The following is a 20,950-nucleotide window of genomic DNA, read 5'->3' on the forward strand; positions in this document are numbered from 1 at the left end:
CTGTAATACCAATGTTGGGAGGCACAGGAGGATTCAGGGGGCAGTGGCTACAAATTCAGTGAAAGACCTACTCAAAAAACAAGGGAGAGAGCACTAGGGAAAGACACCTAACACCAATCTCTGGCCTCCAGGCACACACTGCACATCTCTGTAAAATACTCAAATTAATCTAAGTGAAAGCATTTGCTGATAACTTATTTGGATTCAGCACTATGTAAAAGGAAGCAATACATCAGTGTCATGACCCAACGCCTAAGGTGGAAGAAAGCTTTGCCCACATACTGCTCTCTTGCTTCTGGGTCCATCTTCGCATCATTCTTGTTAATCAAGTTCCAGAATTTTCTTAGCTTTGGTGTCTTTCTCAATTCTAATTCCAATCGTGCCTAAAAGAGAAGTGTAATATACAACAATCAGTAACACTAAGAGATATGATACTTAGATTGAACACTAGCTAGTCTCTTTATATATGATGACATATGGTAATCTGAAAACAATAAGACAAAGTATAAAAACTATGGAATGACTTGTATTCTAAAAACACTATTCCATTCTATATTTTAATAAAAAATAAGATGGAAGAAACTACCTTTAATAATCATTATTATAAGCTAGTCATTTGTTTCTAAAATTAAGATTTTAAACTTAAAAATAAGCATAAATGTTTATAAAGATTATTAATGAAAGAAAAAAATCTAACTCTCCAACAATAAACATTAAAATAATTGTCAAGGCTGGGCCTGTAGTTTGATGATATATGCTCTGCTTAGCACACCAAATTTCTGGGTTCAATCCCTAGAACTGGGGTTGGGGGTGGGATGTGGGAGACAGAAACCTCTGTCAAAAGAATTAAGGAGACAGGTATGTGCCCATATGTTCAGTACTGATAAAAGGAACGCAAGTTCCAGCCTGTCTAGGCTGCACAAGATTCCGAGAAGATTCCATCTCATCAAACACACAAAAGAAACAAAAGGTGCTCACACCAGCACTTTCTCCTCTCGTACCTATCACTTTTTTTAGTATTGTTTATGTGTCTCACTCTGTCAACCTGTACCAATGACTGGACTGCACATCTGGGCGTGTGCAGAAACAAGAGCAGGAAGCAGAATGCTGAATGAAGCATTTCATTGAAAAGTTGTCACTCTTAGTTGATAAGGAAATATGTTAATCTACTATGCGCACATCAGTCAATAAAAAGCGAATGGAAAGACAGAAGAGGTTAGTACTAAGTACGATCCAGATCATCTACAGCTGTATTCACAGCCAGGAAACTAAAATCCAAGATTGCATTTAACCTCATCCAAATACATACGTAAGGATAACAATCGGGCTTTGCTAAGTTATCTCTTTTCTCTTCAATAATAGCCCCTCATTTCCCCTTACAGTATTAAAATAAGTGGAGCATACATTAGGATGCATACAATAGTCCTTAAAACTGTCAAAGATCCATTTATAGAAGTTATTACAAAGTAAATTCCTAAAGAGGAATGTAGATTTTAGCTGACACACTTTCATGTTCATGTTAAAAACCACTCGGTTTGAAACTGTATCTATCAGATACAAGGAGACATTTTGAAATAGGTACTTACAGGCTGCAAGCCCATCCACATAGGAAGGGAGATAAGCTGCTGTACTTGACTCCTTATCAAGTCTACTTCCTGTTTAAAGCACAAAGAAAACAAGTTTATAGTCTATATATATATCTGTGTTTTTACCTCAGTTCCTACATACATAGTTTATTTCCTTTTAGAGTCCTGAGAGAAAAAGATGTCATCAATACTTTATAAATGGTGATATTTTACTATTTAGAAGTTCTACAAGGGATTAGAGATGGCTCAATGTTATCAATGGTTAAGAGCATTTGCTGCTTTTAGAGAGGACCACTGTTTGGTTCCAAGTAAGAACCTTGAGAGGATCACAACAGTGTATAACTCCAAGTCCAGAAATCCGACATCCTGTCTGGTCTCTGTTGGTACCCACATATACACAGCACACACACACACACACACACACACACACACACACACACACAAAAACACATACATACACATAAACACACAGAAATCAGTCTTTTTAAAAAATTTCACATTTAAAATCTTTAAAAAGTTTTCATTATTTTCAGATACCATATTTAAAAATTCAGTTATTCACAAAACTGTATTTGTAACTTCCAAATTAATACTCACTGCAGTAATCACAGAGAGCACAAAACATCATAAATTTTAAGTTGCCCCAGGTACCTGTCTCCCACTGAGGCTTAGTCAGCTCTCTGCTATCCTATGTTAGCAAGCATCCTTCCTGAGATGTGGTGTTACATTATTATTATCATATTTTGTTGGTGATTTCACTCTTTTAATATGGATCCCCAAAATAAGGCTGAAGTACTACCTGAATGAAGATCATGGGTATAATACATTTAATACATTGTGCCTTCTTTTAGATTTATTATTTGTATATTTGTGTGTGAGCACATGCACATGCCCGAGAATGCCAGAAGAGGACACAAGATCCTCTGGACCTGGAGTTATAGATAATTCTAAGTTGTCCTACATGGGTACTAGGACGAGAACTTAGGTCCTCTGGAAGAGCAGCAAATGCTTTTAACCATCCAGCACCTCTCCAGCCCATGCCATGTGCCTCACAGAGAAAACGAGCATCAGATAAACTGCATGTATTAGCAGTGCTGCTGCTGAGCTCACAGATAATCATATATTAAGTAGGATGTCTTTAAACAGAAACAAACATGATAAAGGCTATGACCTGAGGAAGGTACCACACACCTCTACTAACACTAAGGAGGCTGAGGTAGAAACCTGAGTGCAAGGCTAGTGTGGGCTACCTGAAGAAGATCTCTTTGAAGTTATACTGACAGTTTGATGAAGATACCATGACCAGACCTAGACATCTAGGGTACAGAATCCACCTAACCTGAGACATTATGTTCAATTCCCAGCAGAAAATATTAACAACAACAACTGCAGAAATGACTTTTTTCTAAGAGGCAGGGTGTACAAAGCTATGTGGCAGAATGGGATAACCAGTTCAGAGAAGATTAGAAAAAATAAAAGATACAAGGTTTTAAGTCTTTTAAACCTAGCACCAAACTATTAATACTAACTTAACCCTGTCATTATTCCCTGATAAGGAATTATATATTCTTTTCTGTTTAGTTTTATAACTATTGATGAGACAATAGTAGTATCTATTGGGGAGCATCAGAGACTTTTGTGTATGTTTTTATAAGATGCAAGCCATCAGGTAGTTGATAGAAACCTAATAACCACTCATCCAACTGTATCTGGTCTTCAGGTTAAGAATGGACTATACTGGGCTGGAGAGATGGCTCAGAGGTTAAGAGCACTGACTGCTCTTCCAGGGGTCCTAAGTTCAATTCCTAGCAACCACATGGTAGCTCACAATCATCTGTAATGGGACCTAATGCACTCTTCTGGTGTGTCTGAAGACAGCGACAGTGTACCCACATACATGAAACATATAAATAAATCTTAAAAAATGGACTCTATTTTCCTTCACAAGTCTAAAAGAATGATTAATTTAGAAGCATCTGTCTTTAAACAAGTTTGTATATACTTTCAGATATATATTTTCAGTTATACTTTAAGATAACTTTCAGGTTATATAGGGAGGAAACCGAAGTGAAATACTAGTTATTGAAAATATTTCATTTTTTACAAGATGATTTCATGAAGGATAAAAATGTATAACAAGACATTTCAAAGACCATCCAGTCAACTTACAACACAGCTCTCCCGCTGACTAGCCAGCCTGCGCATGAGGCACCACAAAAAACAACTCTGTATTTTAGCATGAAGACTGTGCAGACTTCACTGTTCAAAGTCAGGCCCTTGGCTCCCCCTCACATTTGTGCTCTCCCTTTCCCCTCTCATTTCATTTTTTTAAGTTCAGTAGCAGAGGAGGAATCAAGTCCAAACTTCTAAAGGCAACAAGGCTTACAAAATCATCAGAGATCTAAAATGAAGTTCGCAGCATCCGCTTTACTCCCTACTATACACACGAAGTGATAGCCGTCAGGTGCTCATCTAAACTCACTCTGAAGATCTGAGCACAAAGTAAAATTACCAAGCTATTGAAGCAATGATCCAGGAAAAGCAGGAGGATGGTCTGCTCGTGGAGGGAGAACTCGCCATCAGTCTCAGCTAATGCCGCTTTCAGGATGCACTTAAAAAAGAACGGGAAGTGGTCTGGCTTCTTCTTAAAGGTCTGCAAAGGATAAAAATTCACTTTGAGCCAGGCGGTGGTGGTGCACACCTTTAATCCCAACACAACAGGAGGCAGAGGCAGGCAGATGTCTGAGTTTGAGGCCAGCCTGGTCTACAGCATGAGTACCCGGACAGCCAGTGGTTCATTCTGTCTTGAAAAACAAAAACAAACAAACAACAAAAATTCACTTTGAGCTCTTACTTGCATTTTTGTTTATTAGAAATCCTGGGAACTTTAGGAATAAATTAGCACAAACCATTACGTGAATATCTGCATATGTGGTAAGAGCAGCTCTGCAGATTTCTCATTACTGACAGTAAGTCAATGAGTTTCTGACAGGACTATGAGAGACCTAAAGGCTTCAAGTCTCTTATTTGTTCTTGTGTTCAGTTATACTTTATTTAGATAAAGCTTTATTTTATTAAGATTTCAGAGTATCTAAATTCCTTTGATTTAAAAAAACAACTATATCTTCAGCAAAGACTATAGTTTTCATGATGTAATTAATTAAGCTCAGGACAGCTTCTCCTGCTCAATACCACTCTTGACTCTTAAAATGTAAACGTATATATTTATATATATTCAAGGTCCTGTTGCATACTGCCACAGACAAGTGAAGGAGATAGATGTGTGGTTATTCTAGGTGTTTCCACTCATCTCTCTAAATCAGCCTCAACCAACAACATCCCCATGACACTAATGGCAGCCAAACCTACAGAACTTGTACCCTCCCAATTCTTTCTTTTCCTGCTAAGAAAGTGCTTGCTGAACCGCATCCTAGCCCAGCTGCTTGTTATCATAGTTACTTGTTACTCACAAGGCAGTTTGTACCTACGCTTCTGGCCCACTGTTCTTCCTACGCTCATGACTGAAGACCCATCTATAGTATAGGTCCTTAGCACCTGATCCGTGCGTTTGTCTGTCTTTCCACTCGTCACAAGGCAGTTGAAGCTCTAAGCCTACACAAACCGCCTTCCACAGGGTTCCTCCACTCCTCTATTCTTACCTATATGGTAAATGGCACCGTCATCTATTATTTTCAGTTGCCTATATTTAGTAAGTTATTGAAAATAATACACTTCGCTAACGCTACTTCAATTATCAAATCCAGTCAGTTTTTATTTTTAAATCTTATATGTCCTCTGAATCTATGATAGCTGTACCTTATCCATAATTTTGCTTTCTGTAATTTCAGTTACCTATACCAACTACAGTCTAAAATTATTAAAGGAAAATTTCTAGAAAGAAACAATGTGTTTTTAACTAGACAGGGTTTTGAGGACTGTGATAAAAGCATGTTTACTTTGGCCTGGGATATCAATCAAACCTGGGATATCAATCGCACTCTAGTGTCCAGTCTATACAAGCTATTTGCCATCTAGACACTTCATCTTAGCAAGCAGACTGACTTAAATTTTATTTTCCATAATAATCACTCCAAAATACAAGAAAAGCAATCCTGACAATTTAAGTCCAGTATAGTATATTTTTTTTTATTATTAATTGCTGTTGATTTGTTAACACTGTTCAATTTATATAGAACTTTATCCTAATGCTTGATAGGAAAGAATATACATGAACACACACACAGACACACACACACACACACACACACACACACACACATTACTATGGAGTAACATACACATATATGGCTATTTACTAGAGTCTTGGAATATATCCCTGTGTAAAATGGGGGTATTCCTGCATTGTTATTCCTCTGTTTCAAATCCTAATTACTAAAATGGTCTCTATTATATATGAATTGATGAAATTACTACCTGGCTTTAAAATAAATCCCTTTTACTTTCTATAGTGACTTGAAGCAACTTCCTGAGATCCCTAGGATGCCTTGGTAAGGTTTCCGGTGCAGTGTCACCTGTGCTCAAATGTGCCTTGAGATGACACTTAGTATCTGAGCGAAATGTCCACACTCTAATCCTGACAGCTCCAAACTCTATCTTCAACACTTTATCACTCTGAAAACCACTTCATCAAAAAGATGGCAATGACCATACTTTTTCATTACTTAACTATGTTAGGAATGTCTTAGTGAGCTGGCCATATTATGGAGGCCACCACACTGTGAGTAAGGCTCTGTTGACTCTAAAGAAACCTTCAGTTCATTAGAAATTTTAAAATGGCAAAAGCAGCTCCAAATTGAAAGCGGGGAAACAAAAGACTGAGCTGAAAGTACAGTATAAACACCTGTCAACATTCACATATTACCTCCTATAGTTACCAATGTAACTTGTACTTTGCCAATTCTAAATCTAAGTCATTATAACCCATATCATTCCTTCTCTCAATCACAACATAGAAAAATAACTCTACCTTCATATTTATTTAAGTCCTAGAAAATCAGTTGGAAGTAATACAGTCAAAAGAAAACTAACATTGCCTTTTCCACATCCGTACTTTGTCCCACAGTACTTTATCTACCCTCGGGTAAGCGTTCGAGCTAAGCGGACACCTGCTATCAGGGAAAGATCCTGCTACTGTGCAAAGCCTTAAGAAGGACCAACGTAAGAACTGTGCAGTAGTTCAGCTTTTTTTTACCTCCCAGGCTGGGACATTTTCTCTGAACTTCTCATTCACCATACAGCAGATGGACATTAAATAGGCCTTGCTGGAAACTTCTGGAGAATAATTCATCCAAAGATAATTTTCAAGATATTGGCTGTAAAGGATTTTTAAAAACAGGCATAGAGTATTTCATTAGTTATCACCAGACATTGCATCACACACCTGAAAAATAGAAGTAGTTCTATTTTTCTAAAATCCTTACTTATGACTTGCACGTCTTTCCCAAATTTCCCTGTGCTCTGCCCCAGTGCTTCTGCTGGACACTTCCATGTAGAAAGCGTGGATCAGAGAATGACACAGCCACACTTCCAATCAAGAAGAGATCAAAGGAGGGTTAGGGTTGGATCTTTATGGTTAAGGTGAGTTTAATCACCTAGGAGACCTATCTCCGGGTGTGTCCGTGAGAATATTTATAGAGATACTTAAGTGAGGAAGGATGTCTACCCCGAATGCAGACATCTGGGAGAGAAGGAAAAGGGAAACAGTATCCTGGGAGCTGAGCATCAGCTCTCACCTCTCCCTGCTTCCTGACAATGGAGGTGATGTGTGTGACCAGTCACCTCGGTTCCTACTGCCACAACTCCAGCTCCTTTTACCTCCATACCTCCTCTGCCATGATATGGACAACTGGACCTTCAACTGTGACCCCAACCAAACCCTTCTGTCCTTAAATGGCATGACAGGTAGGTACTTTGTCACTCACGGCAACAAGAGAAGCCACTAATTCACTAACATACAAAGTCTCTACCCCTGAATATTCTCTGACCTGAAGGCTCACGGGAGTAAACATAAAATCATTTAACAAATATTAACTTTAAACCAAAATGATATAATAGGCATTTTCACAAACAAATATAACTCAGATATTTGCACTAGTTCTTATCAGAAAAAAATGACTTATAACAATTATAACAATTAAAAAGAGGCCTTGCTACTCAGCTTAAAAGGTAATTCAACATAATTCAGTTTTCAAAATAACTGACATTTCCCCCTCTGGATACTAAAATTCTTATTTTAGACATATGGGACATATGAAATTTAAGTATTTCTGACCTTCTAAACATAAGTTAATTATTAAAGAGAACAGAACACCAATTATTTTATTGGGCTACAAAATATTGTCAAACATTAATGAAAAGAAGGCAGTGAGCTCCTGCACATTAAATCCCTACAGGTCTAACTTTCCACACACTTGTGCTCTCACCGGGGGTTTATCCTCTTCTCCTTCTGTGTTCTTCTGTACTAAGGAGTGCACCTGAGCTGCTGTCCATCTCCTGAGCCCAACACTAGAATTCCTTCTTGGTTAGTTTGTAATAACTTAGGAAGCCCGATAAGACTTTAAACAAATGCTTGTCAAAAGCATCAAGTCAGAGACCAGAGTGCTATCCAGTACATGAGCTAGCACTTGTTTTATCCTTATGTGAATATTCTTCCTCTTAAATCATGTCTTAGAGTTTCTGTCAGCCATAACGTGGTGCAGATCATTGTTTAGCTGACATTTACTTCGTGACAGTTTAGCTGGGTGCAGAATTCTAGGTTCCACTGACATTTGCTCTGGCAGATTTTAAATCTTCATTCTTTCTATTTTAGCTCTTGGTAGTGGAACTGTTATTTGTTGTGTTTCTGGAATTTAATGAAGTTGTACACTTCTAGAAAACTCAAGATTCTGTCTGCTATACTGCCCCCTTTCCATTGTCTTTTGATAACTCCTGAATGTCCCATCAGGTTTAGTCATTCTAGACACTGTATTTCCTACTTTCTTATCTTCCATGTTTACTATTTTCTAATTAATTTCCTCAGATAAAATGTCTTAAGCTCATTGTCACAGTCAGGAGCCGATGATGGATCCCAGTGCCTTCTCCATCTTCCACCTCGGGCACTGTCCATAGGTTCTTCCCACACCAACTGACACCTGCTCAAAAGAATCCCTGGAAGACATTCCCAGACTAATCCTAGTCAGGACAAGCCCTCCTAAAGAAACCCAGCATCATATCTCCCAGGTGACTCTAGATACTATCACATGGTCAATTAATACATTTCAGTAATTAAATATGTTTCACTATCTTTAATGCAGTCATTAAAACGTTTTGGTTTCTTGACACTAAGAAGGCTAATTAACCTTAACTGCAAAACAACATCTTTGGTCACCCAGAGGATGATCCCTGGCTGGTTGTGCTACTGAAAGGTAGAAGAACCATCAGGAAATGGAGACCAGTAGAAGAAAAGTCCCTAGATGTATGCACCTGAAAGGAATTCTGGGGCACTAGCCCTTCCTGAATTTTCTTGGCTTTTAGCTGCCATGAGATGAGTTCTCACCATGGTTCAATGAGCTATCGAAGGCCTAAAACAACTGATCCCTCTGAAACTACTAGCCAAAACAAAGCTTTTCTGGTATATTATTATGGTAATGAAAACCTAATGTTCTTCTTGAAAACTGGCCTGGTATGGTAGAAAATATGTACTTATCCCACAAAAAGAAAGGACTTGTTCCCAGATTCAGTTTTCTCCTCAATAATCCAGAAAGATCTTTCTACGATTATTGTGAGACTACAACTGAATTCTTAGGATATACTGGCTAATTTACAACCATAAACTCACAGTTTCTCTCTAAAAAAAAAAAAAACAAAAGATCACTTACTTAATGCCATGTTTTTAATGAAGATTGAATTAGTTTATATCAGTGTCCTATATGCAGTTCTCTGACAATTTGACACGAGTGACAATCATTTTGGAAGAAGGAATCTCAACTGTGAAAATGTCCCACTAGATTGGCCTATGGACAAGGCTCTAGTGCAGTTTTTTAAATTGATGACCAGTACGGGAACAGCTCGGCTCATTGTGGGTGGTACCATTCCTGGGTTGGTGGCCCCAGGTGCTATAAGAAAGCAGGCTGAGCCATCCATGAGGAGCAAGCCAGTAAGCAGCACTTGTTCATGGCTTCAGTTCTTGCCCATCTGAGTTCCTGCCCTGACCCCATCAGTGATGAACAGTGATATGGAAGTATAAGCAAAATCAGCCCTTTCCAACCCAACTTGCTTTTGATCACGGCTTTTCATTACAGTAATAGTAACCCAACTAATACATAAGTTGATACCTGGAGTGAGGTATTTTCAGGACAGACCTGACCAGGTTCTGGGGGGGATTGTGGAAGGACTTTGAAACGCTATACTAGAAAAGCCACTGAGTATTCAAAGCTCGTTGAGCTGTTGTAAGAATTTGAAAGATTAAAGGATAATACTGAGATGTATGAACGTGATGGGGGACAGGGTCCGGTTAATGTTTTTAATTAAGAATTTGTAGTGCTGGTCACATAGGGCGAAGAATCAGCTGTGATTAACAAGAGACCATCACCACTGACGTAAAACCTTTGCTTTATCGGGATAATTGATGCTGATTACCTAGAGCCAAGAAAGGAGCTGGGACTAAGAGACCAGCATCAATCACTAAGGTAAAATCTTTTGGGAAGTGTTTGCTCAAGCTCAGCACACAGAAGCTGTAGTGTAGAGACAGCCAAGGTTGTACCTGGTGCTGCCAGCCTAACCTGTCTCTGGTCCTGAGTGCTGGGATGAAAGGTGTATAATAGGACTAAGATATTAACACAAAGGCTCTGGTCTCTGATGCAGACCAGAATTCAAGGAAGTATAAAAAAGTAGAAAAACTTTGAGCTTTGGCATTAATCACTGTACCAATAACTTTACTGCACTATCTTGAAAAAAAAAAATCACCTCACATCTGTGACTTCTGCTTGTTCCAGTAATTTGAGTGGATAGTACTTCTATTTCAGGGTGGCTATAAGTGCTGGGCATTCAGCACTGTTTAAGACACGTTCAGTCTATACTGAATAGTATTACCATTTTTATAAGCTAGACAAACCTGGATGTGGCATTGTCTCTTATACCTTTATAATTAAAAGTTGTGTGTAAACAGGGCATGGTGCTATATACCTTTCATCCCAGCACTCAGGAACAGAAGCAGGTGAATCTCTGAGTTCCTGGTCATCTTGGTCTAGATAGTGAGTTTCAAGCCAGCCAAAGCATCATAGAGAAACCTTTCCTCAAACAAACAAACTCAATAATGACAGCAAAATACAAAATCACCACCACCACCACCACCAAAAAAAAACAAAAAGAAAAACAAAACAAAACCAACAACAACAACAAAACAACCCGTTCTTCGTCTGGAGATACAGGTCAGAAGGGTCGCACATGCCTAATGTGTATAATGGCCTAAGGAAGAATATTACACTTTCTTCTGTTTGAAACATTTATCAACTAGGTTGAACAATGATGTCTTGGTAACAAAATTTTAGCTCAGAAGGGAGAAAAATAATTAAAGAGTATATCCCAATTTATTCCCACAGACCACTTAAAACTAGTGAAAAACAACTAAAAAAAAAAAAAATACAATCTGCCTCCATAGGCTGCTCCTGAAGCCTATCAAACTCTGTTCTGTATCGGAGACTAAGACTTTACTCACACGGCTGTCTCCATCACCCACTCATGCAACGATTTCACTCACCTAAATTCCAGCAGCATTATTTTTCTGATGGCAAACCTAAAAACATAAAAAACAAAACAACTTTGAAATACAAACTAGAAACATTTCAGAGATCTTAATTCTCATTCATTTGGAATCTTTTGTAATCAAATTAAAGAACCCATTAGATTTTATAACATCAGATCACAGGTCTAAAAGCTGGCCTGGGTCAGTCTGGAAAACACTAAGGCTCTCCTTGCACGGACAACCTCCCCACATCCCAGACACAGACATTAGATGTGTCTCGTGCTCTTGAGTGTTGATTGTGGAGAATACTAGATATTTCTTTTGTCACACTGATCCTTTATAATAGAGGTGGCTTCATATGAACAAAGCTTTACTAACGAGCTATAGCTCCCAAGGCAGTGCAAATGGCTAATCTTCTCTTAATTATTTTCTAAATTGGGAAAAAAAGTAGCCTAACCTGAACACTGCCACTAGGTAATAGTTTCCAGTTTTGAAAAGTACACTTATCACTCCTCAGGAGATCATTACCCTGTCAAAATCCTATTCCACTGCTTTTTGATCTCTTAAACAGTTTTACCAAGCGCACACTGTCACAGAACTTTAGAAAGGTAGAAATGAATGCTTTCACTATAAAAGCAGAGAGCTGGAGGAACAATGACAAACATCCACTCCCACAGTTCAGCAAGGCTACAGAGTGGATGTGGCAGCTTGAGTGACAGACACTCTGGGTGGCAGCTTAACTAAAGTGTGTATGTAAGACAGAGCAACCACCTGCAACAGTCCTCAGATTGAACAGTTCTGGAGATATGAATAGCTACAAATAATAATCACAGCTATAAGTACCTGAAGTAGTCTGCATGCTTTTCTAAATTACCAATATTGACTGACAACATGCATTAAGCATGACACTGTGCTCAAAACATATCATACATTTCATTAATGCAACGAAAAGTAGGCAATTTGTATATAAAACCCTAGGTACACTGACTCTATTGGAATCCACATCCCCACAGCTAATAAGGAAACAGAAGCAGACATGTAAGTTGCTTTACTACATTCAACTTCCCAGGATGTAGTTGTGTGAAAACATGGGATTCTGTGTGGCAAGTGTTTTACCTGGTGAGGCGTCTGGCTGGCCTGTGTGCTTATTTAAAGTTCAAAAACCATGCAAGCCTATTGTATTTACTTTTTCATCTCATTTAGTTTTTATGGATGAATTTAAGATGTTAGAGGAAGCAACAGTGGCCTCTGGAGAGTGGACAAAATCCAAGTTTTCTGTTTCTACCCAGAAACTCTATAAGGGTTATTATCATACCCTTTCAGTGTCAAACATAAACACAAAGTAGCGAGATAAAGTATTTTACATGTCACTGTTTTATTTTTCCACCATAAAATCTACCTGATGGATTCTCAACAGGAATTAATTAAGAATTAATTTTGAGATTCTAGAAGTATCTATTTTTATACCATAAGTATATTAAGATCTGAATAAATGAGTACTGTGATATTAAAAGTATCTCAAGACTATAAATCAGCCAATCTTGGGAGTGTATTATAACCATTTAATAGATATTACATCAAGTCATTCCCTAGATACTGAAGACAACATATCGTTCAACAAAATGATTTCCTCAGGCACTAGTCTAAAACACTGCTGATTTAAAGTTTTTAATGCATATTGCAATTTTTGTTATAAAAATTCTTAGCAGGTTCACAAATCAACCATTAAACGTTCACGCCCCTATTTTGACACTGCCTTCTCCTCTTCCTCACCATCATCACCATCATCACCATCACCACCATCATCATGGTTTTTCGAGACAGGGTTTCTCTGTGTAGTCCTGGCTGTCTTGGAACTCACTCTGTAGACCAGGCTGGCCCAAGAGCTGAGATTAAAGGTATGTGTAACCAACACCTGTCTGACACTGCTTTATTTCTGCCTTCAAATTATTTAGTAAAATTTACTTCTTGAAGACTTGACACATAAAATACTAAGCAAAGGACTCTATAAAACTTGAGCTCGTATGGTGCCACACATATGTACACATACACATTCCCAGCACCGAAGAGGCGAAAGGCCATAGGACTCAAGGCCAGTCTTGAGCTCTGCAAAACTTTATCTCAAAAAAAAAAAAAAAAAAAAAAAAATTAAAATTTACAACATTTAAACAAATATCATTTAAAAATATTAACTGGCCATACATTATCTACAAGTAAATATATGAAATGATGACTAATACACACACAGTTAATTTCTTTTAAGGCATCTCATGACAGAATGTGGGATCTAAACCCTTCCATGTGAGGTGGGGTAGGGAAGACAAAAACTCCATACGAAGATGGGCGCCCAGTGACTAGGGACAGGGAAGGGGTTTTTAAAGTCCCTTTATGTATAAAATTAAAATAACTATGTCCTGGTTTTATGCAATATATCAATATAGATATTTTATTTTACAGCTTGGTTTTATAATTTCATGAGTGTTTTTTAGAAGATTTATCAGATATAGTAAGAAAATTATTAGGGAGCTTGAAATAAACATATGTCACTCTGCTCTATCATCTCTCTCTCTCTCTCTCTCTCTCTCTCTCTCTCTCTCCCTACCTATCTATCTATCTATCTATCTATCTATCTATCTATCTATCTATCTATTTTTCTACCTAATGATATCTTGATTCTTCACAAAACAAGTAAGGCATGTGGGTTTGATCCCTTTGATCTGAGTCTGAAACTAGAAGACAAGGAGAAACTATGCAATGATCAATACGAGCACTGTAACTTTGTATAGAAAATAACAAGATCCTTTCAAGCTAAGGCCGGAAGCAGACATTCAGACACACCCACAGGGTCGATATAAGTCCAAAATACCACAATTAAACTCACTCCTACCGTGATTTGACGATCTCTTTTTCATATATTTCTTCAATTACCTGTTGCCAAAAGTATAAAAATGTTTAATATGTTAATCACCTTGATTTTCAATCTAAACTGAAAGTTTTTAATTACTGAGATTACATAAGAAAGATCAAATATTTTAACAAGAGACTTTTTAATAATGACATTATATGCCTCCAAGTATAGAATAACAGAAAGTAAAGTAGTAGAAGTAATAAAAATCCTCCACATAAAAAATAATCAATATTATTTAAATAATCTGCAATATTCTTTAAACAGGACGTGTTTATAACATTTCTAGACAAGCAAACCTCATAAGTCATATTTTCAAAAGTTAATTTTAAATTTATTTTAAATGCTATTAGACTCTAATAATCATTCCAAAAGCCAGACAGACAATAAATTAACAGTGTGAGGATAGTAAAGAAACATAGAATAACTGCTATATCCAAAAGAATATGATAACACCATACTTTACGTTCATGTGGCCTAGGGTACATAGAAATTGGCCTCTGGAGTTGAAAGACTGCTTCAAAACATCACTGTTGCAGGCTGTGACCCTACTACAAGTGTCTGACCTTTCTAATGGCAGTTTCCTCATTTAAGAAATGGATCACGAGGCTAGATGTGGTAGCGTACACCTTTAATTCACACACTAGGGAGGCAGAGGCAGAATTCACGGTGTGCAGCTTTAACAAAGCCAACTCAGTGCACACGGGCAGAACTTAAGGTCTGAGTCTCCATCACTTGTGCAGTGCTCTGCAATGTCAATGTTTACTCTGCAGCAGGGCCTAGCACTCTAAGATACTTCCAGGAAGAAGCCTCCATTTAGAAGGTCTGTCATGCATTTGTTTGACAATTGCTTTGATGAAAGCCTCAGACCACTGAATATCCTCGCCTTTAGTCATCTATTGTACCCTAAATAGTTCCCAGTCTTTCCGCTCTTTTCCTGAGTCTAGCAACCTCAGATCCCTCAGAAAACAAAATATGCTATTTGTAATGAGCTGCCAAAACTCTTGGGTAAGAAATTTCCATGTATTAATAGAAATATTTGTTGAATTCTCATCTGTAATACAATATTTAAAATGATCTAAGAATTCACGGAAGGAAAATTTTTTTGCAAAGGATTAAAGGAAATAAAACAAAATGACAACGTACATCATCTCTAGGTAGTGATTTCTGTTCTTGTGTGTAACTTCTAAAGATCCCAAGTTTTCTAACATAAGCAATTATTAGTTTGATCATGAAAAACAGTATTTTCAGTTTTTAAAAAGAAGCTAAACAGGAGGGAAAGCCTAAGAGAGGATGCTTGAATTGTCACTTAAAATAGTTACAAGAGGCAGATGGAAGGAGGGAACTGGGTGGGAGAGGACATGGGAAGGGGAATAGGTTGTTCAGGATCAAGTGTGGGGAGGGACAGGAGAGATAACCAGATGGCCATGAGAATGAATGGAAATCTGCAACTGACAGGGGGTGAGGAAGTGAGGAGGGGCATCTTCAGGATGTGACAGAGACTTGGGATAAAAGAGGCTCCCAAAGAATCAATTCGGGTAACCAGAGCTGTGACTCATATGGAACTTGAAAAGGCCACCACGTAGGCCTGTAGCCAGTGGAGCAATAGAGATACTAACCTACCCACAAAACTTTTGACACAAAATTTATCCCTATAAGAAATGCAGGGATGAGGGATGGAGCAAAGACTGAGGGAATGGCTAACCAATAACCAGCCCAACTTGAGACTCACTCCATGGGCAAGCACCAATCCCTGACACTATTAATGAGACTCTGTTAACTTACAGATAGAAGTCTAGAAGATTCACCCAGCAGCTGACTTAGCTGTGGGATGCAGAGACCCACAGCCAAAGAGTAGATGGAGCTTAGGGATTCTTATGCAAGAGTTGGGAAAGAATTATGGGCTGGAAGGAGATAGAAACTCCATAGGAAGAACAACAGACTCAACTAACCTGGAACCCTGGGGCTCTCAGAGACTGAACCACGAACCAAAGAGCATACATAGGCTGGACCTAGGCTCCCCTGCAAGTATGTAGCAGAAGTGCAGCCTGGTCTTCATGAGGGTCCTGAACAACTGGAGTGGAACCTATACCAAAAGCTGTTGCCTGTATGTTCTTCTAGTTGGGCTGCCTCATCTGGCCTCAGTGGGAGAGGATACAACTAGCCCTGCAGAGACTTGATGTACAAGGGTTGGGGGATACCCAGAAGAAGCCTCCGCCCTCTCAAAGGAGAAAGTGTGTGTATTGGGGGAATTTTTAGAGAGGGTCAATGGGAGGAGAGGCAGTGAGTGGGATGTAAAGTAAATAAATAAAAAAAACATATTGAAAGCTTTTGTTGAATTAATCTTTAAAATGATACAAGAGCACAACCGTTTGCACGTATATTGTAAAACAAAGCTACTTACTTTTATATCAAAAGGTGATTTCTTCTTGATATGAGGAGCCCAGTATTTACATGCTAGCTGTAAAAGTAAACATTATAAATGTAAGTTCCATGTTCACACCATTGTACCACTTAGACATGTGAAGCTACTTCTTAAAGCAGACCTAGGATTGGAGAACTGGGCAATTTTTAAGGTACCACCATACAGGCATGCAATTTAGTTATCATCCTTGGCCACAATCCCATAAATACCAGTAATGCTTTGTATGGTAACTAGCCACCATGATGTTCAAAACACCCAAACATCCCAAGCCCCTGGCAACCAGTATGGTTTGTTTATAATCAGGGTAAAACATTTTTGGTTCAGTCATAAGGATGTCCAGAGCTCAAGAGATTTAGTAAGCTGCCCATGACTAGTCAGTCATCAGCCGAGTAGTAAAAACCAGTTTCAAAATATTCATGCATGTTGATATGTAAAGAAATAAGTCTTTAAATGACTACTATACCCAGACATAAGTAGACAAAAATTGTGAAGAAATGAAGTATAAATGCTACTTATAACAAAGAATATAGAAACTGGTGTTGTATATTTTAGCAGGTTAAGTTTCACTTAGAAATTTAAATACACATCTATATTCTCTCCAGAAATTGAAGTGGGTTATATAATTGTCAAGAAACATGGACTGGGGTGGAGAAATGGCTCAGTAGTTATGAGCACTTGGTCTTCCAGAGGACCTGACAGCATTCCATGCTGAGTGGCTTACAACTCTCTCCAACTGCAGTTCTGGGGCTCAGACAGCCTCTTCTGTCCTCCATAAGTAACTACACTCACCAGTATATACCAGCCCGCCCCAAAAATATAATTAAAAATCAAAATTGAAAAACAAAATAATTCTGGAATACTTCAATGTTTGGTGTATAGCTAGACAAACACAGAGATGCAAAGATGAATGGACAAATGAAGCCAAGTCTGAAGTGGTACTCTTCCATGAAGCTTTTGCAACAGTAACTGACAACTACTGCTTCCATCTTTTCAGTTTGTAAATAACTTCAACATGTTCTTATAGTTCTGTATTATAATTATCTCACTGGTTATCCGTCCTCATTGAACTACAACACTGAAGATGGTACCTGTGTGTTCTCTTCATTTACAGCTCAGCCCTAACAATCACATACTTTAAGAGACCTTCTAAAATGTGAAAAGGTTCTCGTGTGCCCTATGCTGACCTCAAAATAGACAAGGTTAGCCCTGAACTCCATTCCTCCTGTCTTCACATCCCACGTGCTGGGAATGAAAGACAGGTCCATCTCTCCTCTTCTACTTTCCCTCTCAGTTCATATGCTCCAGCCGTTCCAGGTCTCTTTACATTCAAACTTTAAGGCATCGGCACTTGCCTGGTCTGTTTCTGGGTTCTTTCCCAAACTGTCTGCTTATCTGCATTTAGCTTTAATGTAGTTTAAGAAGTCAGGGATAGCCCCTCTATGTGTCTTGCGAGTTTTTGGGTGGCCGTGACTTCCCGAGACTTGAGTGAGAGTCTCCCGAGTTTGGGGGTCTTCACCATGAAAGCATAAAGTTAGGAAGAGAGAGAAGAGAGAGAAGAGAGAGGAGAGAGAGAGAGAGAGAGAGAGAGAGAGAGAGCGAGAGCACGAGCGCACTTTGGGTAAACGCATATACCAGATCACAGCACTTTCAAAGATTTCAGTCATTACCCAGGGACAATAACTGTTTGCGGGACATTGTCGGAAAACAACGTGACCAGCTTTGCATCCATAAGCACTCTGGAGCAATCTGAAGAGCAGGTTGTAGGAGGACAGGAGGAAATATGGCAAATCAAGAAGTCTTAGTGGGCCGGGCAGTGGTGGCGCATGCCTTTAATCCCAGCACTTGGGAGGCAGAGGCAGGAGGATTTCTGAGTTCGAGGCCAGCCTGGTCTACAGAGTGAGTTCCAGGACAGCCAAGGCTAACAGAGAAACCCTGTCTCGAAAAACCAAAAAAAAAAAAAAAAAAAAAAAAAAAAAAAAAGTCTTACTGGAGAAGGCAACTGAGGACGAGAGAGGTCCAGAAATACAGACAAATACGATGCAGACACGCAGGGGCTAAGCGAATGGAAATAAATAGCTTCTAGGCTTCTGCCTTGACAATTCTACTGAGACAGGAGAGGGAGGGAGGGCTTAAATTTTCCCGCACTTACACTCTCAATAATTCCCAGAGAATTAACAAGGACGTGAAAGGCTAAAGGCCCGGAATTGGCTTTGCTGTCTCCTAAATGAAAGCTCCATAATGATAGACAATTAATGGCCACAGAGCGATCTAGTTGTAGATAGTCTTGTCAGATTAATGGAATTCAGAAGCATGTTTTGTAGTGCAACGCGGAGCGGCCTCTCTCACTGTGGCTTTCCCAGTTTAGTAACTTGCACCTACACAAAATATCAAAGACAATCCCAACGCCGAGCTTTAGGGCCTCGGTATCCCTTTTTACACTAGTGGGCACGCCGGGGCTCACCTGGGTGACGAACTCCGCGTTGATCTGGGACACTGTGGGGGCCACGATTTTCTTGGGCTGCGCAGGAGCCGCCATCGCGGTGGTCGCCTCCGAAGCAGACCAGAAGCTCGTAGCGGCGACTCTCGGAAGCGTTCAAGCAGCGGCTGCGACCTAGCCCCGAGGTGCCAGAGCGCCCGGCACCGAGAGTAGGGCTCTCACCGTTCCTCCCGGAACCGGAGAAGTCCAGGCTGTCCCCGGAAGTAGAACTAGTGAGTCGGGAAGTCAAGGCGAGAGTTAAGCTTGAGCTAGAAAGTCAGCAGCCTTTACCTAGCTCTTTATTGCCCCCTAATGGAAGGAGGAGAGATAACACGCAGCATGCAAGATTAAGGTCACAAGGAGTGGTGGCTAAACGTGATTACTAAAGGTGGGAGTTGGAAGAATAGGACATAGAATTTATTTGAACGCTAAAGAAAGATGTAGTTAAAAAAAAAACCCATACTCTTGGAATTTGAGGCACCGTGTAACTTCAAAAGCTGCCTAAAGTACTGATTGCCATGCAATAAATATATACAAAGTGTAAAATTTAATATATTTTGAAATAGTTGTATATCTATTAAACAAATCAGCAGAATTATGGCAAAGAGATTAACTAAAGCCATTAAAAGTTACTATGTGTCCTTGTGTCTTCAACCTGCCATCCCTTTTTCTCAAACAGCCATCTATCACCATGGATCCTCTGGGTCACTGTTCACTACAGAATTTGATATAAACTTCATGTAAATTTTTAGAGAAAAGAGAGAGATTGCTCAGTGGTTAAGCACACTGGCTGCTCTTCCAAGAGATCTGGGTTCAATTCCCAGAACCCAGATGGCAGCTCACAATTGTGTATAACTCCAGGACCAGAGGCTCTCACACCCTCACACAGACATACATGCAGGCAAAACACCAATTCAGATAAAATAAAAATAAAATTTAAAAAGAAACTATTTTACATAAATTTTAGAATATGTTCTTTTTTGGTCACTCAAAATTATTTTAAGTTGCATTTGTGTGGTTGGTCATATCAGTCACTGATTCTATTGTATTGCTAAATAATAGTTAACTTTTCAGACATATTACAATTCATTAATTTAATAATATGTTGATAGGCATTTAGATTGTTTCTAGTTGATGATTACTACAAGAAAATCCTCTACAGGCGATTCTAAATCATTATGTAGAGACACATTTCCTCTGAAGTAACACATTCAATGGCTAGATCATACAATAGGAGCACATTTAACATTTTAAGAAACTTCTGTTTTTCCAAAGTAGCTGTATCTTACTAACATTTGAGACTTGTGCTGTCTTCTTTCTCTTACTGACTTTAATATGGATAGTTTTTAAAGTTGTTGTAGGCATTTCAATAGGTATTAATACATCACATTAGAGGTATAATTCATGTTTCTCCAATGGCTAATGGTGCTAACATCTTTTTGTGAGTTTTATAATTATATCCTCACCAGGGAAATAACTGTTCAAAACTTTTGCCTAGTTTTTATTTGGTCACTTATTTTATAATTCATGGGTTTGCATGCCCCTACCATGTACAAATTCATACACAGGTTAAACAGTTATCTCTAGCAAGTTCTCTCTGAAGGAATATAGGCAGGAGAGTGGCACACCATTGTCTTTTAATTTTACCATATATGCCCATCTGCCCAAAAGGAGTCCTGAGAAAGAAAATAGTTGTAGGTCTGGCAATTAAGCATATACATGTAGTTTTTGTCCCTCCATCTTTTATGGTTTATAGACATATAGCTAAAAATTTGCTTGATTGCAATTTTAAATGTAAAACATTCTGAATATATAA

At 38.7% G+C, this 20,950-nt stretch overlaps 1 protein-coding gene across 1 annotated transcript in view; it reads right to left on the reverse strand.

Annotated features, from left to right (window-relative positions):
• The window catches only part of Aqr (aquarius intron-binding spliceosomal factor), a 72,680-nt gene extending 53,326 nt beyond the window's left edge, over positions 1–19,354 (reverse strand). Inside the window, exons 1-8 of the mRNA XM_034493885.2 lie at positions 19,120–19,354; positions 16,638–16,694; positions 14,216–14,256; positions 11,344–11,379; positions 6,799–6,919; positions 4,099–4,239; positions 1,587–1,655; positions 283–383 (exon numbers count right to left, since the gene is read on the reverse strand). Of these exons, the coding sequence (XP_034349776.1) occupies positions 283–383; positions 1,587–1,655; positions 4,099–4,239; positions 6,799–6,919; positions 11,344–11,379; positions 14,216–14,256; positions 16,638–16,694; positions 19,120–19,194 (641 nt within the window). The 5' untranslated portion in view covers positions 19,195–19,354. The remainder of the gene's footprint in view (positions 1–282; positions 384–1,586; positions 1,656–4,098; positions 4,240–6,798; positions 6,920–11,343; positions 11,380–14,215; positions 14,257–16,637; positions 16,695–19,119) is intronic.
• Positions 19,355–20,950: the final 1,596 nt, after the last annotated feature.

The sequence above is a fragment of the Arvicanthis niloticus genome, chromosome 2, assembly GCF_011762505.2.
Source record: "Arvicanthis niloticus isolate mArvNil1 chromosome 2, mArvNil1.pat.X, whole genome shotgun sequence".
NCBI classification, from domain to species: domain Eukaryota; kingdom Metazoa; phylum Chordata; class Mammalia; order Rodentia; family Muridae; genus Arvicanthis; species Arvicanthis niloticus.